The sequence below is a fragment of the Cebus imitator genome, unplaced genomic scaffold (genome assembly GCF_001604975.1).
Source record: "Cebus imitator isolate Cc_AM_T3 unplaced genomic scaffold, Cebus_imitator-1.0 Scaffold125, whole genome shotgun sequence".
Classification (NCBI taxonomy): Eukaryota; Metazoa; Chordata; class Mammalia; order Primates; family Cebidae; genus Cebus; species Cebus imitator.
The window spans coordinates 4,374,842-4,399,940 of record NW_016107440.1 but is presented as its reverse complement, the minus strand read 5'-3'; the positions used below and the strand labels follow the sequence as shown (position 1 = coordinate 4,399,940).

Genomic DNA, 25,099 nt, shown 5'->3' with positions numbered 1-25,099 from the left:
ACTGTTGAGTGTTCCTCATGAATAGCATTTCCTGGGTTAAGGACATTTGAGACAGTTATAAGGAAACAATGAACACATGTGCCCCCCTTTTTCCCTAAAAGTAACTCCCATTGTGCACCAACATATTGGCTCCCTTGATAGCCATTGTTAAAGGACGCTTCCTGCAATCATCTTCCTTCTCAATCATTAGTCACCAGGAGTCCTTCTCAAATAGAAAAAAAATGGCTTAACCACATCAAGAAGAGACAATGGGAGGGAAGAATAAGGAAAAGATTCCTCTATCTCTGAGACAGATTGCTTTAGAAAGAAAGTGGGTACTTCACCCATAATCATGTTAGCCTTGGTCTGGAAACTGAAGAAAGGGTCCCATTACTGCCTCACCCCCCAGGAGAGAGGAAGGACCTGAAACTCACCATCCCTATGCCTTTCTAGCTATCATTCCTAGCCATTGTTTCTACATGACCACAGATCCCATGCCTCCGTCCTGAGTTCAGGTTAAGCAACATACTGTGAATAGGCACATGGCTTACAGAGAACAAGGAAGAAGGATATATTCTCTTAGGAAGAGCCAAGAGAGAAATGGGGCACAATGGCATGACACAGGGCTTGACACAGGCCTTGGATCAGGTGACTGACCTTGAAAGGTTCCCTGTGAGATAGGAAGCTCCAGGCCAATCCCACATCGCCCCTTTAAGCCAATGATGAATTCTCGTCAATTCCACTTAAGAATCGTTCATTCGTTCTTTGTCACTGTTCTACGTTCATGGAAAACGCTGAGATATATCTTGAGGTGATTTATCAAAAGAGTTTCTAAATCAGGTCATATCACATTCATTGCATCCATCACTTACCAGGCACCCATTTCCAAAATATTACGTATTTATCTCCAAGTAAGTCCATTTTTAACACTACAGATATGTCAATGGTGACTGTCCACTGATTAATGGTGATGAGAAATAGTGTTGTTTATTTTTTGATCTTCAACACATTGTTGTTTCTTCCCCAGTTTCCTAGTTCAATTGGGTAAACTGGACCACTGAAAGTCCAATAGGAGTTTGTCTAGTGATTTCTCTAAGTGCAGCTGGGTAAGAGCAAGTTGAAAATGACTTCTGTCAGCAGAAATTACAGAGTTAGGAAGCTATGCTGCTGCATCCCAGGACCACCAACTCTCATTTAGCCCTGCCTCCCCTCCAAGCAGGATCAACCCTTTCTACATTCAAGTGCAGCAGCTGAAGTCCTGGATTTGCCACCAACACTAGCACTTCATGTGCTGAAGCAGTTTCCTCTTCTGCAAAATGATGACACTCTTTAAATTTCCTTCCCATCCTAAAATTTTGTTATCAATACCCACTCATCCAACAAACGGGAAGAAAACTTAGCTTCTCCTTAAATCCATACCGACACTTATGAGCAGAAGAACCCAAAGATCCTCCTTACACAGAAGGCAAACATCTCCTAAGTCAATTCAACTGTGTTTTTCTCTTGCATTAAAAGATGAAGCCAATGCAAAAATTAGGCGGGTGTGGTGATACACACCTGTAATCCCAGCTACTCTGGGGGCTGTGACAGGAAAATTGCTTGAAACTGGGAGGCAGAGGCTGCAGTAAGCTGACATCACACCACTGCACTCCAGCCTCGGTGACAGTGTGAGACTCCGTCTCAAAAAAAAAAAAAAAAAAATTCTCCATTCAAGGGAAGATCTATGGTCAGCAGTTCCTTAGTTAGCTCTGCAGAACCACTCACTTAGGGGAACTCAGAGCAATGAGCAGAGGGCACCACCTCTGAACTGCAGAGGACCAGGTGGTGGCTGCATTTTGAGCCAGGGCTAGGTGAGGAGTACAGAGAAGGTTTCCAGGACAACTGCTTTGCTTTGATAGGCCATGCGTGGAAACTGAAGTGTAGGAAAGCTTAGTAAGAGGTGAGAATCAGAAGCCAAGTATGGTGGGATCTCCTCTGGTCTAAGGAATGAATAAGTGTGAGCACCTTATGCAAAAAGCGAGGGATAGAGGCATGAGTTCTGCCTGACTCTGTGACTCCTAAAACAAATGCCGGCGTGCCTGCTGGAGGAGGCCATGTGCTGGGCTGAGCACAGGTGTCCACTTCTACCCATAAGAGTAGGTACCAGACCAGTGTGGATGCCAGTGGACACTGAGCCTGTAGCGTTGGGGGGATCTTTTTTTCTTCTTGAGGAGTGTAGCAAAAATTTTAAAGGAAGCCCAAACTTCCTGCAATGGCCATATCTTAACCAAATGATCGAGTGCTTCCTAGGCTCACACTAACTCTATTTCAAAGTTAGAAAAACTTCCTAATGTGGCAGAGGAGTTTGCATTTCTTCACTTTCTTAGGCCATGAATGTGAGTAAAGGGTTCTCTTACCTGAATGCAGGTCATTAGTAGGAGGCAGGTGGATCAAACCACAGGCCACATCCCCGGGGCGATGGGGGAGGATGCTGCCCACACCCTACACAGGGCTGGCCAGCCCCACTCCCCCATGCCCTCAACAGCAGCCTCTTTCTAAAACTGCCCCTTTCAAAGTCACTTAACCTAGGAAGAGTTGCCCTGTGCAGTTAGGAGGGACTTAGAGCAGGGTAGAAGGGGCCAATCCAAATGGCTCAAAGAGCAGCTTTCTTGGGTTTAGGCCTCAGGATAAGGCTAGAGAGGGGCCACGGGAGGAAAGCCAAAGACCAACAGGGACAATGTGTGGCTTCCGTGGGCTTCTGGCCTGCAGTCGGTGTCAATGAGCCATGATCTGCCCTCCTCTTGGGCATGGAGGGATGGTTCCTGGAGGCATTTCAGTGCATCCTGCCTTTCCCAACCTGTCCCAGACTAGTTCTTGCTACAAATCTCAGAAGAGGATTCTCCCTCAGTACCCCTTGCCTAGCCTCCTGTCCCTTGGCATGGATGTGAAGACCTGATCACTGCCTTTAGCCCCTCGCTCTCTGCCAGCTACTTGCCCAAAGCTGAGGCTCTCTGGGGAACAGCAGCTCTTGTTCTCAGATAGACTTTTGGGTTCTTGACTTTTTCTTTCTTCTCTTGACAAGCTTGAGACTCTGAGGCACAATGGCCTTGACAGGGGTCACTCAGGTATCAGCTGAAGGCTCCTCCCCAGCCTGGTCTCCCAGCTCTCATTCTGCTCATTTTTCTTTCCTGAGGGGTGACCCCATTATGTTTTGCTTTCATTCTGTAAGGTGGTCCCTCTTCCTCTCTCAACAGTGTGGGATGGTATGGGTGACCGGTGTTGAAGCGCGAAGCAACATTACCCCCAAAGAGGCTCATGCAGGGGAAAAAAAAAAATTTTTTTTAAGTATCATGGGAATAGCTCAGTGATGTGGGAAACTCCCCTCAGATTCTCCATTCTTCAGCCCCGGTTTTCCAGTCCTTTTCTTGTGGAATTTTAATACCATCTATTTACTATGATTGTTTTTAATGGAGGAAGAACATCATGCTAATGAGTTGTGCAAAGGACATCATTCTTTTGTTACTCAAAGTTAAAGGGGTAAAGACTGCAGTGAACCGTGTTTATGTTCAGATATCCATTTATTGTGCTAGGTTGATTTCAGATTGGTGCATTCTCACTTATCAGGGACCTCTGATTCTAGCAGAACAAAATCAGCTATTTACTCTAGTTACTGTAAGCAGACACATAACTTTTACTGTAATTTGAAAAAACCTTGCACTGTAATGGTTAAAAAAAAGCAAATCTTATTGAAACTGATTTTGTATTTTTGATTACATCTGAATTTTCACATTTTTGTATCTAACCGTGACCACGGTAGTGCTTCCATAGCTTGTGTTCAAGGTCTTGTTTTCTTTCCAGGTTGAATTCTTAAGATTGTGTTGATGCCAGATGTTTAAGGGGCAGGACTGGGGCCTGGCTAGCAGAACCTGTCATGGGGGTTGTGTCTTCGGCCAGATCACGAGCTGGCAACAGGAAATCTTGCCTATACGGAGCAAGCTGATGTCGCATTTCATTGCGTGAATTCCCACAGACAGTTCATATCTCCAACTAATTTAAGGCCAACAGTTTTGGCCAAACCTTTGCCAAGGACTCTCTCAACTGAGCTGCCCCCCACCCCTGCATTACCCAGCTTCCTGGGTAAGGGAGGACATTTTTGAAAACAAAACTTGTGAAGTTAATTTGTGCTTATGATTTTTTTCTTCTTGCTGGAAACGTGCTGGGAAGCAGACAGCATGATGTTATTGCTCTTTCTGCTTTTCCAAACCAATACACCTGTTGTACTCTTTTGTTTCTTAGTGAAGAAAATTCTAGACACAGACCTAAATATGAACTCTTTTCCTCCTGTATTTCGGATTAGCAATTTTCCCTATGTATTCCTAACTTGTTGAAGTGTTTACCTTCTTAGCATTGCTTCTCACATTTTACTTTATTTTTTTACTGAACAACAACAACAAACCCACAAAGGAACAAATAATCACTTTCTCTTTTTCTCTCTTTCTCTCTCTGATGTGTAATGTTGTGTTGTCCAGATTCTGTATAAAAATATGTATATGATGTATCTGATATTTGGCAGCCACTGGCTGTTACTTTAACCAATATAATTAACAAAATGCATAATGTTGGTGTTTGATTTTTTTTTACAAAAAAAAAAAAACAACCTAGTTAAGATGTTTGTGTATTTTTGCATGGTTAAAATGTACTTAGTGCATTGAGAAATGTTGTGGAGGCACTCAGTGAAAAGGCCGGTTTACTTTTTGATCCTAATGGTAATTGGTTGTTGACCAGACTAATCCCTATGACGTCCGTCTTCCTTAAGTTAGCATATTTCTATTTATAACTTGTTTTAGTACTCAAGATTCAGCATAGTGTATCTATCTATCTCTATTGTATTTACTGTTCCTTAAAACCAGGTTGTGGAAGTTCACTTCGTCTGACTCAGATGTCTCCATTGCTGATTTCTGTTGAAATGTGTTCCATTTAATTTGCTGTACAGTCCAGATCTGAAGCACCCCCGGAGCCCATGGACAAGGGCTGTCATCTCTCCTTCTGGAGGTCTATTCCTTTGAGCAGTGCTGTGGTTTTTCCCTTGACATGGAACATCCTTTTTTTTTTAAAAAAAAAAAAAAAAAAAAAAAAAACCTAGTTACATAAAGGAGGATAAAAAGACAGGAAATTAAGCAGAAACATAAGAATTACTTATATTTTATACAAAAAGTGCATATAAAATATTATAGAGAGATAGGCAGACTTTAAATGTGAATTAAGCAAAAAGGCAATGAAAGATACTGAAGGGCTCAGAAAGCGAGATCTTGGGTTGTCTTCCCAGGAGTGGCACCATTTCAATAGGAGAGCTGCAGAAAAAATGGGGTGGCCTTCCTTGTGCCTCAGTTTCATGCTAGGTAAGATTAGGAAGGACAGTGTTAGGTGCGAGAGGCATCTACATTTTCTTGGGTCTTCAGTGCATTTAACGCAAAAGTGGATCTTTAAGTACCTAAGAGATTGGATTGTTGTATGTTTAGAGACAGTGATCATAGAATCTTCTCTACCCGCTTGGACATCTGGACTTGCTCAAGGGAAATGCATGTCTTAAAAGGCACAAACTTTTTGGTTCAAGATTACCCTGATTTTATTCTTGCTGGGATTTCAAGTCATCTCTTCAGCCTGGTAGCTCCTACATGGCTTTTGCAAGGAGGCAGATTTGGAAAGCATTATCTCTGGGAAACAGAGGTGAATCTCTGGCACAGAGTTTGTTCTTCTCCCTAAAGGAGTCAGAATCATGGACTTCTTTTTTCCCCCTGGGCACACAGGAGTTTGCCATTTTATTTTTTCTAACCCAAACTCTGATAGACACATCTCCCCCACTCCCAATGCTAGGAACCAGCATGCACAGACGGTATTAAAGCACCTAGATAGATTTTTCCGGCATCTGTGTTTTTGCAGACATTGGTCTTTTGGCAGAATAGCATACCTCTTGACAGTGAGCCATCTTCCCTCTGCAAACCTGGAGACACAGCCAGTCCTCTGAGGTCTTGGGCTTATTGGTTCTGCAGTGAAATGTTAATCTTGATGACCAGCCGAGTAGAAACCAGGACTGGGATCCCTCTGCCTCTCTGAATCTTCATAGTTAAGAGCTCAGAGCTCTTTACAAGCATCTTGTTGCTCGTAGCCACTGCATGCCTCCATGATGTGCCTGGCCATGGGCTCTGATCCTGGCCCTGTCTGCTGCTGGTGGGCACCTTTCAAGATCTTTTGAAATGTTCATTAGGTTCTAATGCACTTCCTACTTCCCCCGAGTTGAGGTTGACCGCAAAAGGACAGGATTCCACGAAGATGTGGCAGACAATGCTGCTTTCCTGCTTGGCTCTTTCAAGGCCAGAATCTAGACGAAGCATTGTGAACATGTTGACATTAGTCAGGAGTCCCAAGAAACCTGCTAAAAATGTACTCACCTTTGCCCAGAAACAAGGTTGGCTCTCTTTGGACACAAGCCTGGTAGAGCACTTCATGATCCTAGAATTCAGCCCCTACCTCATGTCTATTCTGGACTGATACCAGTTCTTTAGGACCATAGACTACAAATGTCAGAAAGGACTGAGAGCATGTGGGGTCCCATTTCCTCCCTTTACAGATGAGGAAACCAAAGCCCAGAGAGAGATGAAGTGATTTACCCAAAGAAACCCAGCTCAAAAGGAGCAGAAACACCCTCAGACCCTGCTTCCCAATTCTCCTCTGTCCCTCTCCTGACTTACAACCAGCAACTCAGAGTCCTTCTAATTTGTGAAATTCAGATATCATTCCCAAACTCTCATGTTTGATGGAAGTCACTAGAAAAGGAAAGAATTTTCTGTTTTCAATGATCATGGTCAGTGTGAACACACATGTCCACATTCCTCTCTCCCAACCCAGCCCCATGTAAGCAGTGGGAAGAAGGTTCAGATTTGGGAAGTGAAATGAGCTGATGTCTCCTTCACCTATATTTTTGAGGAATGAGGAAGAACAATGAAAAGAAGGAACAGCAGAATCTAAACCTATAAACTGCCCTTACTAAATCTCCTGTGAAAACAGCTTATTTTTAAAAAATCCCAGTGATCCATCCATCCACCCAGTGACCCCATCTGTTGTTCAGCCATCCCAACTTTCCTGGAGGTCTTCCATTCCAGAGGCATCTGATTTCTCCAGGAATTCCCTTTTAGCAGAGTCCATTTTAGCAGGAAACCCTCAACTTTTAAATTCAGGCAGGTATTCCTACTATTTGCTATAAATTCCTTTTATTGGACCTCTCTCTGCTTTTACCTAAGTTGAGCCACCAGAAGCCAAAGTGTGTTTTCCTCATGCAAGACAGTAGACCAGGAACTTCCTGGGGTGTCATTCTTCTGAAAAATGGCTGTTGGCCTCCTGGCCTCACCTTCCCGCTTATACGGGCCTGGAGCACTGGCTTAGCTGGTCCGTTTTCCTTTGGGAGGCCTCTTTGGGGTTTGTCCCCCAAAGCTTACAAAGATCCGGTCTAGAATGTGAATCTTTGGGGTTTTATTTGAATTTTCAAAATCAAGTCTGTAATGTGCTACTGAGGCCCTTGATTCTGTGTCATCCCTACAAAGGGCCCAGTGAGTCCCCCTTCCTTTCCCCAGCCTCCAGTTCCTAAGAGTCTCTTTCTAATTAAATAGATACTTTTTTTTATTCCAATTAGATTATGGTGCTGTTTCTCAAAGAGACCAAGCCCCTGGGTTGAAGATCTTTAAAGGGCTTTATTCCTTTAAAAGGGTGCCATTCCAGCCTTTCCAGCCCCCTACCTCCCCACCTCCCCACTCTCCACTTACAGTGACACCCCCTCTCCCCACCAGACCCCGACTCAGGCTCCAGAGAAGACTGACCATGGCCCTGTGCCACGACCCAGGCAGACCCTTTAGTGTGACCTTTCCTGGTGGTGGATGCTCCGTGAAGAGTTGAGCAGCTATAAGTGCTTTGTCTCGCCAGAAGTTAGGATGGATGCGGGAAACCTGGAGGCTGAAGAGTGCTCCCTGGTGTCTTTATGGGAGATGAGAGCGTCCAGAATTGGCCAAAGCTGGGGGCTGTTATCTGCCCAGCCAGCCAGCTCTGCAAGAGGGGGAATGCAGCTGTGACCCCTCAGTTAGTGCCATAGGTCCCAAAGCCAATTTGTTTGATATTAATAAAAAATTATAATTATTATCTATTTTAAAATAGAGTGATAGAAAGTGTGATAGAGTTGGAAATGTGGTAGTTCATGATCGCACTGTCCTAACAACTCTTTCTCACATGCTTCTGGAGTTCCTTTCCACCGTGTACCCATTCTGCCAGTGCATGCATGCGTACCTCCTCTGCATCTTTGCAGTTCATATCAAACTTTCATTTTTGTATGTCACTATTTGTTTTCTAAACTTAGTCCATGTAATTCCTGTGTTCCCCGATGTTCTTAAACATGCCTAACACAGGCACGGCCGGTTGGTGCTGCCTGCAGACCAGCTTGTGGCTCAGAGCAACATGCAGACCTGAGGCTGCTGTCTTTGCTGAGCTCTGTTCACACCCTTAGACGGGTGTGCAGCTCAGCGAAGCAATAAAGGGTACTTGCCAATATTATTATGTTCCTAAGGCTAATTGGCAGGGTGTTTAAAAATAGCTGCCTGCTTTTCAATAAAAAAAAGTATCTATTTAATTAGAAGAGCAGAGCTGGAGAACATGGCATGGATGTAAGAATGTGAATCCAACCAACATATCCGAATGTCTGCAGAAAGAGCACAGGGTTCCACTACTGATTCTGCAGTAACTCCTGTGCTGCTCTCAGCCCTTTAACAGTGGCTCTGGCTGTAACGTGACGGATTCAGCTAGATTACCTCCAAGGGGTCCTGTTTTGGGTTGTGGATAACTTAGAAAATATATTTAAACACATATCAAAGTAGGATTATACCATAAAGTTCCACAGACCTGCCAATTGATTTTGACAATGATCGTTCAATCTTATGTTGTTTGTACCCTCACAGTTTGATTATCACATTCATTTTCTTAATTTATTATTATAATTCTTAGATTCCTGGATAAAATGTCACCCAGTTTTCTTAGGACCAAAACAAGATGACTTCCACCAGAGAAAGAAAGGCCAGGCAGGGAACTGGTCCCCAGACGGGTGGCCATTACAACTGCCGTTTCTCCCTGCACCCATCTCATCCCCACAAATGTCCCACTCACAGGTGGTCCTGAGCCATCCTAGCACAGTGCATCCGTGCCTCTGCCTCCTCAGGCCCCCAGCATCTCATGAAGAGTCCTTTCCACACTGCCATCTCATGCCAGAGGATGGAGGGATTCCCCCTGGCTTGCTACAGTTGCATGTGGTTCATTTGCTGGCATTCTTTAGCAGCAACGGCTTGAGAGCCAGTTCTTCAACTTCAGGCAGTCGATTCACCCAGCATCTTGCCAGAAGTTGGCTCAGAATAACAGGCAGCTCTCCATGCTCATCTTTCCCATAGCATTTCAAGCTAACTGTCCATCTCCTTCTCTCTAGAGTGAGCAGAAAGGAGAAGCTTCTTCTGTCCATTCTGTTCTGTCTTCTGCACATCACCCTGTGAGTGGAGTCAAGTTAAAGGAGCTTCTTTCACTTCTCCAGAGACTCCCCCAGGACCTCACATTCCCGAGGAGATTGTAGCTGTCATTCCATCTTTTCCAGGGGGAACATTCCTGAACCCTGAAAGGCTGCCCTCTTATCCAGCTGAGTACAGGTCTCGCTAGGGCATACAGGCAGCAGGCCTGGCTTTCCAGGACATGTGCCATTCAAGGCCATTGGGATGGGCTGAAAGGTTGATAGCAAAGGTCTTGATCTATCTTCTGCAGGAATCTTGGTGCTTCCATCTTCCACTCGCCAGTCGGGTGACCACAGGAAAGAGATTCTGGAGAGTAGAAACTTTGGTCAGGTTGCCCCAAGTCAGGGATGAGCCTTCTTTCCATGGAGCCTTCCAAAGGGCAAGCCGTCTGCTACTGTGTACTGTAAATTCAGAGCTTCAGGAGCCGAGGCCTCCTGTGCTTGGGGGAAAGGTAGCTGAGGAGAAAGGGACTCCTTCTCACCTTTTGTTTACCTTTGATCTGGCTGAACTTAGCTGCCCTTAACTTCTAGTTTGCTTAAGTCCTTATTGCCTTAATAACCACCTAATAAGCAGTCAGAACCAGGAGAGAAGCCCCTCCCGTGGAATCCATCGCAAGCCTGTCCCCAGCCTCCCCAGTGCTGCTATGCCTGAAAAGAGCCCCAGCCCCATCTCCAAAGCCCAGGGTTCGCCTCTTGCTGAAAGAGCGACGTTCCCAGGCTGAGGACAAACCCAGGACTGCTCAGGCGGAGAGATCCCTGCACCCACGTTCACCACTGACAACCCAACTCCATCCTCAGTCTCCAAGGCTTCAGATCCGGACTCCGCACCCTCCTCCACCTCCACCTCTCGTCCCAGAGACCCTCCCCCCATCATGCTCAGTGCTGTTCCTGAAGACCATCTAGACTTTTTTGTTCTCTGGAACATTCTACTTACCTTCAGCTGCAGCACATTTCTTCAGCCTCTCCACCAAGCTCTTTAAAATGAAAGGCAGTTACTGTCTTCCCTTGGACAATAATGAATGTATCTACTGTATGTGCAGACCGTGTTGAGAAGTGGCTGGGTTAAGAAAAAAGAGGGTTTTTGTAAAGCCTGTTTATTTTTTTAAGTCAGTTTTGAGCATTTCTATTTTACCACCCTTCACATGGTTTTGGGGAACCCAAATTGTATCAAGGTCTCATGCCAAAACAAGCCAAAAGTTGTTTTCTTTACCTTTTTCCTCCATGCACCATGATTTCAATGATTGTTTCGGTGTCATTTTAAATGTTTTCTTGTGACATGTACTGACGATAAAAGTCATCTTGACAAAAAAAAAAAAGATTTATACATGAATCAGAAAGTATTTATTTCAATTTTGTACCTTTCCATTTTAATACATTATAATGTATTGACTCAACGGAGATAATATAAACAGTTCATTTTAATAACACGAGGGTGTGTGGCTTTTCCTTTACGTGTGGTGGGGGAGGGACAAATCATTGCAGATTGGAAAATTCTGGCAGCTGAGGGGCATCCATGGTGAGCAGAGGGTGGCCTCTGGCTGGACCTAATGCATCCTCCACCTGGAATTTGGAAGCAGCTGGCACCGAGAGAAGAAGAGGTATTAAAGGGAAATTGCGGAGGTAAGTGGGTGGTGACATCTCCAGGCATCAGCTGCTTCTCTGCTGACACACACCTCCCGCCAGGTAGGAAAAGCCATGAACAGAGCAAAACTACCCACTTTGGGAGCCTAAATGTAGGCTGGCCATTGGACATTCAGAGAGGGGCCAGGTAAGGGCAACCCAAAGGAAGCTGAGACAAGAAGAAGCTGGAGAGAAAACTCAGTGCTGAAAATGAGGGTCTACGGATGGGGAAAGGCAGAAAAGTCCTGGGTTGTATTTGCTTGATGTAACATTTTCTTTCCCACTAATGCCTTTTGCTAGAAATTCTGCCAATAAATCCTTGGGGCAAACGGCCTTCAGACCAAGCCCCACTGACATCCAGCAGAGGTTTCTTACTGCCCCATTAGGAGGATTTCTGACTGCAGAATTAGGAGGAACACAGCATGGAATGCAAGCATACTTATTCTGGACTCTCCCGGATGGTGGGTGGCAGGTGCAGGGAAGACCGGGGAGGGCCAGCAGGGAGGGAAGGCATGTCGAAAGCGACTGTATCCAGACGGCTTGATTTAAACATTTTTCAAAGCATATGCGGCAAACAGGGTGGTGAGCAGATCTCATGTCATTATCCTCCACTCTTCTCTGTGTGCTTGGACCTGTTCCACTTTGAAAATGTGTCATTTTGGAAGGAAACGGAGGAACAACTATCTGAAAGGAATCCATGTCAGCATGAGCCCTTTCTCCTTGACAGAAGGTTGTCCCAAAGTGGGTCTCCTCTGAGGAGAGACAGTAGAGAGAGGAGAGGCAGTTTTCATCAAATGGGGCGCCCAGGACTCTGGGAGGAGAGACGGCACATTCTCAGCAATCATTGATCCGTCTCCCTCAGCGCCCCTGTTCTCACCATTCTCCTCCCTCCTTCCCAACATTTTCAACTCACAATCTTCAATACCTGCCTCCTGGGTATGTCCCCTTCAGGGCAGAGCCCAGGCTTCTTTGTCAGAAAAGAGAACCCTTGGAGGAAAGAAACACTGAGTCAAAGTAGAGGGGCGCCCTCGCTTCCTCAATCACCCGCACCCCATTTTCAGTCTCTCCTGAGAACACGCATGACCCCTGGGCAGGGGACTGTGACTGGATTCTTTCAAGTTCTAACCCAAGATGTTAGAAAGGAATCAGTCACCAATTATACCAAATCAATGCCTCTTCGGGCCTAAGAAGGGGTCCATTAGGGGAGATATCTACCAGGAAAGAAACAGCCCCCTCCCATCCACCCATTTCCAAATCTCTTTTCCAAACCTCTTATTAAACGGATGAGGAATCTTCAGCCTGCAGAAGGCTCAGCTGTTTAGAGAGAATTTGGGTTCTGCGGAGAAAATGTGGGAAGCTCCTACTGGTTAAACTATTAATAGAATCTTCCCTAAATTGAATTCTCATCAAAGGCAATTAGAGAGGACTCTTCTGAATTTTGGCTCTAAGAGAATTTAGGTCTGGAATTTAAGATTCTGCTTCTGTGCCAGTGTATAATTGTGCTTGTGAATCTGGACTCTGTCTTAGCCTGTCTGGGCTGCTGTCACAAAATACCATAGACTGGAGGGCTTATAAACAGCAGAAACGTTTCTGACAGTTCCGGAGGTGGGGAAGTCCAAGATTAAAGTGCTGCCAGATTCCGTGTCTGGTGAGACCTTTCCAGTTCATACATGGTGCCCTGCAGCTGTGAAGAGGCTCCCTTGGGCCTTTTTCTAAGGGCACTAATCCCATCATAAGGAATCCACCCTCAGGGATAATCACCTCCCAAAGGCCTCACCTCCTAATTCCTAGCCTTAGGGGCTAGGATTTCCACACTTGAATTCTGACGGTACACAAGCATTCAGATGATGGCAGACCCTCTTTTTTCTGTGGTAAATGGAGACATTTGGGCTTCTTTGCTCCCTGGTAGTTGGGACTGGGGGGACTATAGTGAGCAAACCCTGTCATCGAGTGAACTGCTGTCCAGTTTGCACTTGTTGGCATGCGGGCACGTGTGCACACACACAAGCACACACACACACGCACTTATAATCTCCAATACCTGCCTCCTAGGTACATCCCCTTCAGAGCAGACACCCAGATCTCAGGCTTCTTTGTCAGAAAAGAGAATGCCTTGGAGGATAGAAACACTGAGTGGAAGTAGAGGGGCCTCCTTCGCTTCCTCAGTCACCCCACCTTCAGTATATGCACGTACACACACACACACACACACACACACACACACACACACGGCTCCCCACTCCCATCAGCCCCCTGGCCCCTGGCCCCAGCCATCTAATCATGCACTATGGAGGCCCATTTGGACATACTTCTAAAGCCAAGGCAAATGGAAGTTGAGCCACCCCTTCCTTTGTGCCCTCTCTTCTTCCTCATCCTGCTTCCTGCTTCCTGCTGGCTCCCTCTCCTGCTTACTCTCTCCCAGGCCTGGCCTGATCTCCTCTACACCCAGGTGCCAGCCCAATGATTTGAATGATGGTCCCTTCTCAGAACCTCAATGCCATAGGCAGGGAGTGATCGCCCCTGGGTGCCTGGGGTCTTCAGCTCATCATCCCTGCCCTAAACTCAGGGAGAGGAGCAAAGAATTCCATGTGGCCTGGGGCCTGCCTGACACCTTCTTGGCTGCTAGAACTCTAAGATTAAGGCTCCTGCTGCTTCCTTGTCTTGAGGCCCATCTTCATCCTTAAAAGATGTCTTCGGGCTGGTGCAGTGAGCCGGCATTTTTTTTTTTCCTCAGAGTGATGCGGGGGCGCACGTACTCCTGTAAGTTCACATTCTTCTCCTAGCTCCCCAGCCCCTCACTTTACCTCCTTCAAGGCCTTTACCTACATTGCTTCAGGGAAAGACCCTCCTTCCCTGCCCTCCCACACACATGCTCAGTGATTGCAAAACTGTGAGGCTAGACTGTGTGCAGGAGAGAGGCAGGGAGGGCAAGGGAAGCCCTGGAGCCTTCGGCCACCAGCACCTGGCTACAGGAGACACCTTGTCCTTCAGAGCAGCTTCTTAGATCTCCTCGACACCCTCCACTCATGCTGGGGAGGGAGAACTGATCTAGCCCAATGCTGAGTTTCCAGACGAGGCTTCAGCGTGCACGGGTCACAGAAAGGGAAAGTTGGTCTCAGAATGAAGAAGGGAAGAGGCTTCAGAGGCTTCTTCTGCGATGTCATCCTTAGGAAAAATATACAGCACAAAGCAATATTTAAGGATTTTTATATGTACATTGAAAAACCCCAACTCTACCTGAATTACACTCCCATCTCCTTGTGCGAACTCTCCCCATCCACCTCGTCCCGAACAGGGAATGTGGTCTCAGCATCTGGGGAGGAGCTTTCAAAGCTGGCCTAGGATGGATCCTGCCCTCTGCCTGGAAATAACAGAGACAGAGCGAGAGGAGGAAAGAGAACACTTGGAAAATGTTCTCTTTCCTGGGAGTAGCTAGTCCTGTATCTGTCCCAACCAAGGGCCTAGAACCATAAAATAATATTAGATAACCTTAAGATAAAAATATATGTTTCTTTGAGAAATCAGGTCTGATTACAGCCTAGACTCCCAGGAGGTTTTCTTCTCTCCCTTATTCTCCTACTTGGTGAGGGATGGTCCTGGATTTGCTATTAATGTTTAGTTCCGATTATGGCTCCTATCAGCAGAAAACAACCTCACAGTCGGCTGGGTTTAGGCTGGAGAGTGAATCTCCCTGTGGGGCGAACATTGCCCCTCCAAGTGTCACCTTCCCTGGTAACTCTGAGACCACCACTGTGGTCTTCCCTTCAGCACGATCCCCTTTCCTTCCGCACGATCCCCTTTCCTTCCGCGCGCTGACCCTTCCCTTCCCGCGCCCCGTCCCCTCCCCTCCCCTTGCCCCGCTCCCCTCTCCTCCCCTTGCCCCGCTCCCCTCCTCTTTGCCGCCCTCCTCTCCCCTTGCCCGCGCTCCCCTTCCGGAGCCAGCTCTGACCCTTTCCTTCCCTTCCTCTCCCTCTCCGCCCCTTGCTCGCGCCCTCCTCCCCTTGCCCCGCCCTTCCCCTCCCTTGCCTGCTTCGACCCTTTCCTTCCCCGCTCTCCCCTTCCCTTCCCCGCACTGACACTTCCCTTCCCCGCGCTCCCCTTCTTCTCCCCGCCCCTTCCCCGCGCTTAGCTTCCCTTCCCTTCCCTGCGATGCTCTATTTTAACCCTATAGGCACAAAATAGGGGAGCTGGATCTTCCCAAGTGCCCTCACTGAGCATCAGGTTATTTGTCACAGGTGACAAATAACAAGCAGATAAGGAAATAGAAACAGCTGAGCTGCCAGGCGCCTTGCCCCTGCCTGCCTTCACCCTACCCACCTTCCCCCTGCCCGCCTTGCCCCTGCGTGTTCTGAGCTATTTCCGCTCTGGCTCCAGTGGGTTGGCATAGGCGCCAGACACTGTGCCTGAATCCTCCATTTCTCAGTTTCTGGCCTGGCTCCATCCAGAGGGCGTCTTCTTATGGCCGCGGCCAAAACCCCCCTTTCCTCAATATTTTACCGGTTTTTCCAACTAGGCCAAGAGAGATGAATCCCACCAGGCCATTTCCCTGCCCCTTTCAGCTGCCTTGGCCTGGTGGCTCAGTCCTGTTATCCCAGCACTGTAGGAGGCAGAGGCAGGAGGATCACTTGAGCCCAGAGTTCAAGACCAGCTGGGGCAATATAGTGAGACAGTCTCTACAAAAAATAATTTAAAAAAAATTAGCCAGGTGTGGTGGTGCTGGCTGGTAGTCCCTGCTACTCAGGAGGTTGAGGTGGGGGGATCACTTGAACCCAGGAGTTCAAGGCTGCAGTAAGCTATGATCACACTACTCCAGTCCAGCTTGGGCCGCCGAGTGAGATGCCCTCTTAAATTTAAAAAAAATAAAAATAAAGAAAATGTACGGCAAGCAGAATATGGCATCGAAAGCATTCAGGAAGGTCAGGCAGTGGCAGAGAACGCGTGCCAAGAGGCTGGGAGAGATCTCTGGGACTGGGCGGGACCAGTGCACTTTGAAAGGTGCCTATATCATGACATCATGTTTTTGAAATTAATCCAGGGGCCAGTGAAATTTTCCTTAACGAATCAGACAGTAAATATATTAGGTTTTGGGAGCCATACACTCTCTCCCCAACTACTTAGTTCTGCTGGTGTAGCCAAAAAGAAGCTAAACAATAGATAAATACTCATTTTGGCTACACCAGCAGAACTAAGTACTTGGGAGAGACAACTACCTGTGTTAAAAAAAAAAATGAGAATATACTTTATCTTTGAGTCCATACCTTTGCTCATGTCATGGACTGTTATGCAAAGAAAGGTCTGTGGATCATTGGCATCCACATCTTTAGAACTTGTTAGAAATGCAGAATCTGGCTCACACCTACAATCCTAAAACTTTGGGCGACTGAGGTGGGAGGATCACTTTGGCCCAGGAATTAGAGACCAGCCTGGGAAACACAGGGAGATCCTATCTCTAAAAAAATAAAAGTAAAAAATTTTAGCTGGACGTTGTGGCACATGGCCATAGTCATAGCTATTCAGGCCATTCAGGTGGGAGGACTGCCTAAGTTAGAGAGGTAGAGGCTACAGCAAGCCATGGTCACATGATTACACTCCAGCATGGGAACACAGGGAGGCCCTGTCTCAAGATAAAATAAAATAAGAAAGGTGGAATCTCAGACTCACCCTAGGCCTGCCGAACCATATGTGCATTTTAGCATGACCTCTGGGTGACTGGCATGCACAGTCATGTTTGTGAAGCACTATGCTAGGGAGTCTGGTAAGAGACTGAAGGACAAGATGGAGTGCCTTACCTTCTTTTGGATGGATCACCTTCTTTTGACAAGTGCAATTTCCACTCCCAGCTGGCCATTTAAAATACAAACAAGATTCTGTAATTTTTTTAAAATCGCAAACTTAACAATATTTTTTTTCGGTAGATGATCTCCATTAATATTTTATAGCCATACAGATTCCTGGAGTTGGAACAAAATTTGGAAACCATCCTGCATTCACCAAAAGGCAGAGTCCCTTCTACAATATTCCTTTGTGGTCTCTAACTGAGCATCTCCAGGAGACAACTGATTGTAACACAAGATCCAATGATAATTCAACCATTTACCACCAGAACCATGGCAACAGGCCATAAATGTCTGCTTCAATCTTCCTGGCCATCTTACAGACAAGATTACCTTTCTGAAATCATATACCAGCATAGGAGGTACTTGAATAACACTGATTTCCTGACCAATTCAGTATTCTCCATTCTGTATAACTACCTTCCACTCTCTCTGGCATAATCAAACAGATCTGCTAATTATCCTACGATTCTTGTGATCCTGGCTTCCTGAGTCCAACGCCCTGCTTTTAACCTTTTTCCCTATGTCACAGCTTCCCTGACTTGGCTGGGAAAATTCCATTCACTTGCCTCCCCGATCCCCCGGGCATTCACTGATAGCTGTAAGCATCCTCTTGTGTTTGTTCTAACTTTTATGAAACTAGAGTTTACGTTTTTTGTCCAGATTTCTAGTTAAAGGGAGAATTTCATTTTAAACAAGAATCTAGTCCTTCAATTGCTTCAGGACAACTGAAGCACCTCAGTGGTGCTCTTTCTCTTTTTACCTTCCTTTTATGTGGGAAAGGCTTCTGTGTGCAGTTACCTGAAGTTTACTGGAGAGTCACTCATCCAAAGACATCTCTTTACCATACCTAAAAGTGTTATTGCTAGGATCTTATTAGAACTCCCCTGGAGACAGGGACACTCAATTAATTTTGCAAACATCTATGGAGCCTTACCATACTCCCATTATTTTGCGAGGTGCTGGTACAAATACAGAGATGGATATGATAAAGGCAACGTTCCAGTGTGTGCCTTGTGGTGGAGAAAATCAATAAAACCTTTGCCTTATTAAAGAAAAAACATTTTCCCCAGAACTAGCTACCTGTTTAACTTGGGGTCCCACACAAAAAGCGATAAACAGATAGCAGACCTATTTTCTGTCATCTCTTTATCTCAGAAAGCAGAAATAGGGTATGAAGAACAGATGGGACATTACAGGGCAAATTCCTCCCCTCCAGCCAAGTTTTTCTAACTCCTTGTCCATAGCGTTCATACTAAGCTGTTTGAGGGCAGGTCACGTCTTTCCAGTGGCGTCCCTGCCGGCACCTAGGGCTTCCTCATGGAGACCCTGCAGGTAACCCATGTGAACGCGTGCTGCGCGGCAGTCGCGCCCAGGCGGGCTTTGCTCACATCCAATCACTTAGTACGCACACTCCCTCCAGCCAATGAGCCAATACGTACTCCTTTCTCCGCCTCCCTCCGGGCGGCCACCGCCCCATCAGCCCTTGGTAGTCCCATCCACGCCCCAGGTTGCCCCGCCCCGCCCCGCCCCCTCGTCGCCGCGTGCTCGAGGAGGGAGTCGCGCGCCACTGACGTCACCAGCACGCGTCCCGGGCTCTGCAGTCTGCCAGCGAGGGAGTTACGCGTTCAGGTTCTCCTCGAGCCTCCTGCCCGCCCAGTGGTCGCAGTCACCCAGGTCCAAAGGCCGCGGTATCACAGACTCTGCGACATGTCGATGCTGGCTGAGCGTGAGTGTTGGAAGCGGAGGCCCGACCCGGGCGCGTAGCTGAAGATGCCGAGTGTCGCGCACGGCAGCCCTGAGTGGCTGGGGCGCGGATTCCTAGTGCGCCTGGCGCATGAGGTCCGGGATCAGGGAGCCTGGCTCGTTTTGTCCGCTTGCCGCAGAGCTCCCCGAAAGTTGGCCGCGGGTCTGCTAGTGAGAGAGACCGCGACTGTCCGGAGACGCCGTCCTCAGAATCACCCTGGGGCGCGCACGGAGGAATCAAAGGGGGTCAGAACACCGGGTCCCGGGACTGGACCCGCCGCCGCCCTTCGTGGCGACGCGTACTGGCTGCTTCACTCCCCCAGACTTCAGCTTACTCAGGTTAAAAAGAGAAGGTTGAGCAGAAGGATCACTTCAAACTGTAATCACATTGTGCAAGATGTATTGGACCCAGAAAAAGAAAAGCAAAGGAGTTAGAAGTCTCAAACATGAGACGTCAGCCACTTAGAGGGGGAGTGCAGGGTGGATGAGTAATTGTAAATGAATTTATCTTCACTTTGTGGAGTCGGTGAAACCCCTGTCTCTGGAGAGGCTGCTGAACTTCTGAATGGTTCCTTAGCTAAGGTCGCTTGCCACCAGATGGCAGTCGTGCTTTGGTCCTGAAAAGCGGGGCCTTCTTGAAAGTTGTGTAGTGAGCGGTAAACAAAAACAGCTTATTTAACAGATCAACCGCACCAGCACAGGGATTTTGTGAAATAAATGCTGTTAGCACTCTGTTTTCTAAGAGGATGGAAGACTGGGAGCACAAAACGAAAGGGGTCAGGCACCATCCTGAGTTTACAGGGGCAGAAATTGACGTTCAAAGGAAAATAATTTGCCCACAGTCGTTGAGCTAGAAAATGGCAAAATTGATCTGGTTATCTCCGTATCATTATATTCTTGCCAGTAAGACCAGCGGAGACCCATAGAACTGCATATGTATTAGACTGCATCCGTGGGCTCTATTTCTTCACCGGTAAAAATGAGCAGTCAGGGTTAGACCCTAGATAACTAAGGTCTCTTATGGTTTTGGTATTCTTTGATGTTTGCTTACTTCAGTATGCACTTGGCGACTTTGGCCCTAGCTCTGCTATTCATTTATGTCTGTTGCTATGATTAGTGTTTGTGAGACCACTAAAATCTCTTGCTATCTTTATCCCCAGGTGGCCTTAAATCAATGAGATGGTGAATATGAACGTAGTTTGAAAAGTCTGAAGTATAGAGGTGTAAAATGTTATTTGTAGACGTCAGTAATTAAGATTGCATGATTTCGAGAGAGTGTTTTCAGTTCCCCTCTTGCCAGCGTTATTCCAAATTGTCAGATCCTTGTCATGATAATATATGTTTTGTGGGGTTTTTTTTTCCATCATTTGATAAATGGGTATAGCATCTTCTGTAATTAGATATTTAGGATTGGTGTTGTTAGTAAGAAAAACCTTAGACAAATTCAACAGAGGTTGATTGAGCAAAGAATGATTTGAGGATTGGGCAGCCTTCAGAACTAGAAACAGGTTCTAAGAACTGCAGCCTGCTATTCGGCCAGGCAGCATTTATGGAGAGTAAACAGAAGTGAGATACAGAGACAACTTGGTTAGGGTTGCTGCTCTGATTTGCCTTATTTGAATCAGCTGGCTGCCTGTGATTGCGTGAAGCTCAGCTGCTGTAATGAATTGAGACTCAGTTATACGTTTACAAGAGTATACTCCGAAGATAGGCTTTCTCTTAGCTTAAGTTCTAAAGTAGGTTGCAGTTCCTTATGTAAGGACTCAAGTATGGAGGCATCCTCAGGCCAAATTTAATTTAGTGTAACAATTCTGTCCTTCCTGTCAACCTCTGCATTTTGAGAGATTGTTCAAAATTTCTGCCCCTGGCTCTTGGGACTCAACATGGGATCCTAGCATAAGTCATGTGGTATTGAGCTGTTGTGTGGATGGTTTTTATTGGAGTTGCCCCAAAAGCATCGCAACAGACCCATTTACAGTTAGATTTCCACATGGGAGTCCCTGCTAGAGGCTGGTTAAATACATCCCAAATAGTGATCTGCAGATTGAGGGCATTCTACCTGAGGTGCAGCACCATGCTGTAAACATGGCTGTTCCAGATTGTGTCAAGGGTCCCAAGATCATCCCCAGATTCAGTGATGTGCTGGGGGATTGAGGCAGGGGACTCAGCATCTAGTCGCTGTCACCGCTAAGATTCATTACAGTGAAAGGATACAGAACAAAGCCGGCACAAGGAAAAGATGCATGGGGCAAAGTCCAGGGGAAGCCAGGCATCAGGCTTCCAGAGCCCGCCCCCAGTGAGTCACACATGACACGCTTAACTCCCCCAGGAGTGAGTTATGATAGCAAATGTGGAATATTGCCCACCAGGGAAGCTAGTGAGAAACTCAGTGCCTGGGATTTTCCTGGGGTCTGGTCACATAGGCACCCTCTACCTGGCAGGCACCAAAACTCCAGATTCCCAGGAGGAAAGCAGGCGTTCACCATAAACTGTATAGCTCTGCTCTTCGTGTATGTCTGTTCCTTTGATCAGTGTTTGTGAGACTACTAAAATCTTTTATTTTTTTTATATCATTTGTATGAACAGGCACCATGAGCCACTCTTATCAGTTTTGCCAGTAGTGGGAGCCCTTGGGTTCCCTGTTGTAAGCAGGCCTTTCACAGGATATCAGTCAGGCCTACTGTGTTAATGAACAAAGCTGAGATCTGAGCACAGAACAGACTGTGGCATGAGAATCACAAAGATTATGTAAAAGGTGATCCAGTGGGAACAGCTCAGAGGCAGTCTTTTCCTTACCATGATTTTTCATACCTGGAAACTTATGCAGCCCTGGAACCGGGAAATGTTTCAGGGAAGCAGGGTTCTGGTCTAGTGAGTCTGGGAAGCATGGCAGGCCTGCCCTGGCCTCCTCTAAGAGGATCTGCACATTTGCATAGTAAACATTCCGGGAGATTCTTCAGTAATAAATTTTGTTTAACCCATTGTTACTTATTTTCAATGGGAAGCTTCCCTCCTCCCCCTTTAGCATCCTTATTCGGAAACACTTGTATGTTCCCATTGGTTGAAACTACCTGCCATTGTGGTGGGGGGCCGCGGGGAAGAGACGACCTGATATTGAATAGTTAATCTCTTGTGTAGGCATTATAGTTTGTTTATATGAGTATGCAATATGAAGCGTGTGCAGTTCTTACTGCGGATTGTGAGCTTATTCTCAAAACTGTCTCCTTCATACAAGCCCTCGTTGAAGACCCTTGACAAGCACTACGTAGAGATGCCAGCTTGCATATAGAATACTGGTTAACAGGAGTCTGTCTGGTGTGTTGTTCATTAGCAGAGGCAGTGTTATGCTGATTATTTGCCAAGGTAAGTAAAGTGGTAACTTAGCCAGATGGAGCATTTTTGGGTCACCTTTTTTTTCCTGCAAAACACTATAAATTCTAGCCCAACTTGTTTTGCTTTGCTAAGTGGCCTTTTTTCTGCCCATGTGTTTGTAAAGGTCTTCCACTTTTGCTGAAGTGTGCATTGTTACGGGCCTCTATTGATTTTATGTGTGGCACAGTGAGCCTCTTTGGCAGGGGGGGTGTGTTACTTTTTAATTATGTGATGAGATGGGCAGGGCAGGAGGGGTTGTATTGATGGTGAGACAATGTGTTTAAATTGATGTGGCAGGTAAATGATAATGACACCTCCAAATTTCTCATTTGGCCACAGTTGACTTTTGGGTTTCATATTCTTTGCAGTTCTTTAGTTTTGCCATAATCTTCCTTAAAACCTACAGTGATAAACTTTGAGTTCATAATGATCAGTAATTTATATGCCTTAAAAAAAAGTTACTTCGATGAGACTCAAAGCGCTCCCTTGATTCAGTTATGCGCCTTCCTTTCTTTTTTCCTCTCTGTCTTCCCTCCTCCTTTCAAACCCTCGTTCCATTCTTCGTTTTTATTCACTTATTTCACTCACATATTTATTGAGTGACTGCTGCAGGCAAAGTGGTATTTTTTTTACTTCTTGCAATGAAGCCTAAGAAAAAAGACATGAATATGAGCCCTAAGGAGAAGATGTTTTAATGGGAAACATGAAAGGTGGATATAAATAGCCCTAATACAGTAGATGTTAAGAAGTAGATAAGTTATTTTAGAAGTTCAAAGGGGGGTCAGAGGGCTTCAGGGCATCTCAGTGAGAGGGATGGTGGTGTTATCTGTAGGTCACAGGTATGGTGGGTACAATTGACTCTCCTCAGTAGAGTAATGACTGTTGTATGTTGTGGATTAAGAATATAAGCTTTGAAGTCAGTAGGACTAAGGTTGGTTTAAAGGATCTGGTTTTTGCTGGGGATGTTGGGTAAATTTCTTTCTCTAAGTCTCACATTTTTGTATCTGCCAGTGACAACGCTGCTATCCACTCCTACTGGGTTATTGTGAACACTGAATCTTTATTACATGTAGCGTGTGGAGCAGGTCTCACGCTGACGAATTGGCATTTATTATTTTAAGTGCATCCTTGGTCTTGCATATTGTTTTGTATGTAGTAGCGCATGGCAAGGGAAGCTGTAACTGCTGCTGATGGTGATGAGGACACTGGTGTCCGCAGGTGCTTTCACTTGTGCTGATGGCTGAGCATGGAAGGCCCAGCTGTAGGATATTGAGCATTTGCTTTGCCACATAGTGAGGGAACATTTCAATTTTAATCTTAAGAAGTCAACTTATATGTCTAGAATCTACATTTATTGGGGAAACCAGGATAAATGATCCAGTCTGTTAACCTTCTATTAGGTGTTGAATTAATTTCGGTATTATAATGTATGTCATATTTTACATACATACATAAAACACACAGAGTTATGCATGTGTATGTCTGTGTGGTATTTTCCAGGTCTGAAAGGTGGTGCATTGCTGATGAGATGCTTTTTCGTTTACAGGTCGGCGGAAGCAGAAGTGGGCTGTGGATCCTCAGAACACTGCCTGGAGTAATGACGATTCCAAGTTTGGCCAGAGGATGCTAGAGAAGATGGGGTGGTCTAAAGGAAAGGTATTTTGGAGAAAAGCAGAAAAAAATCTGAGCTATGAAAAGAGATTAGAAATTAGGGGAAAACTTCCTTCTTAGGAGGCTGGAAGAAATTTATGCTTTGGATCAGTAAGTGATTTCAATCCAAAATAAAAAAATTGTTGTGACCTTATGATGATAAATTAGGATGGAACATAAATGTCAACAGTTTATTTAAGCTGCCATGATTAGCATCTCTCGTAGATAGTGCCTCTCACTAGTTGCACCCGGAATCATAATTAACCATCAGAGATTTACATTTTATGCCCCTTTATAACCAGGCTACACGCTTTTTCCCTTTCCTCACTTCCCATTTGCTCTTGACTCCAGTAGAGCTTCTGCTGATATCTTCACACTTAAATGGTTCTTGTTGAGGTCTTTGGTGATCTTCAAATCTAATGCTTTGAATTAGCCAAATCCAGTGGGCCTTTGTTTTGTTCTCACATTGCTTAACTCCTCAGCAGTGCTGGATGTAACTGACTGCTCTCTCCTTGAAATACTTGTCTTGGCCTCCACAGTACTATTGTCTCACCTGCTCTTCCCTAACTTCACTCACCTTTCCTAAATTCGTTGCTATCTCTTTTTTTTTCTGTGGACTTTTGATTGTTAGAGCTCTTTGAGGCTCAACCTCAGGCCCCTTTTCTGCACTCTGCTCCAGTGATCTTCATTCATTCCCTTGCCACACTGAATTAGTTGAAATCTGAGAACTGTCATTTTTCTATATCTAGTCCATTTCTGTCCTCTGAGTTCCAGATTTGTAAATTCAACAGCCTGCTTGAAATTTCCACTTGAGTAATCATCTCAAGGCTATCATTTCTATTATAAAACTCTTGATTCCCCAAAATATATTTTCCCCAAGTTTTCCCCATTTTTCATACGTGGTAGCATCTGCCATTTACACAAGCTAGAAACCTGAGAGTCCTACTTGGTTCCTCTGCCCTCTTCACTCCTACATCCCCAGTCATCCTTCTCCATCCTTCTTCTTCCCTCCCATATCCCCAGTCATTCTTCTCCGTCCTCCCTCTTCCCTCCCGCATCCCCAGTCATCATCCTTCTCTGTCCACCCCCTTCCCTCCCGCATCCCCAGCCATCATCCTTCTCCATCCTCCCTCTTCACTCCTGCATCCCCAGTCGCCATCCTTCTCCGTCCTCCCTCTTCCCTCCTGCATCCCCAGCCATCATCCTTCTCCATCTTCCCCCTTCCCTCCCGCATCCCCAGCCATCATCCTTCTCTGTCCTCCCCCTTCCCTCCTGCATCCCCAGCCATCATCCTTCTCCATCTTCCCCCTTCCCTCCCGCATCCCCAGCC

General features: G+C 46.1%; 1 protein-coding gene across 4 annotated transcripts in view; it reads left to right on the top strand.

Annotated features, from left to right (window-relative positions):
• The first annotated feature begins 18,578 nt into the window (after positions 1 to 18,578).
• The window catches only part of PINX1 (PIN2 (TERF1) interacting telomerase inhibitor 1), a 77,460-nt gene continuing 70,939 nt past the window's right edge, over positions 18,579 to 25,099 (top strand). For 3 of the 4 annotated variants that reach the window (XM_017540457.2, XM_017540456.2, XM_017540459.2), the window contains exons 1-2: positions 18,579 to 18,730; positions 23,666 to 23,775. In XM_017540457.2, the coding sequence (XP_017395946.1) occupies positions 18,712 to 18,730; positions 23,666 to 23,775 (129 nt within the window). In that variant the 5' untranslated portion in view covers positions 18,579 to 18,711. Of the gene's footprint in view, positions 18,731 to 18,750; positions 19,087 to 23,665; positions 23,776 to 25,099 lie in introns of those variants that run through there. The other variant, XM_017540458.2, reaches the window with a different exon arrangement.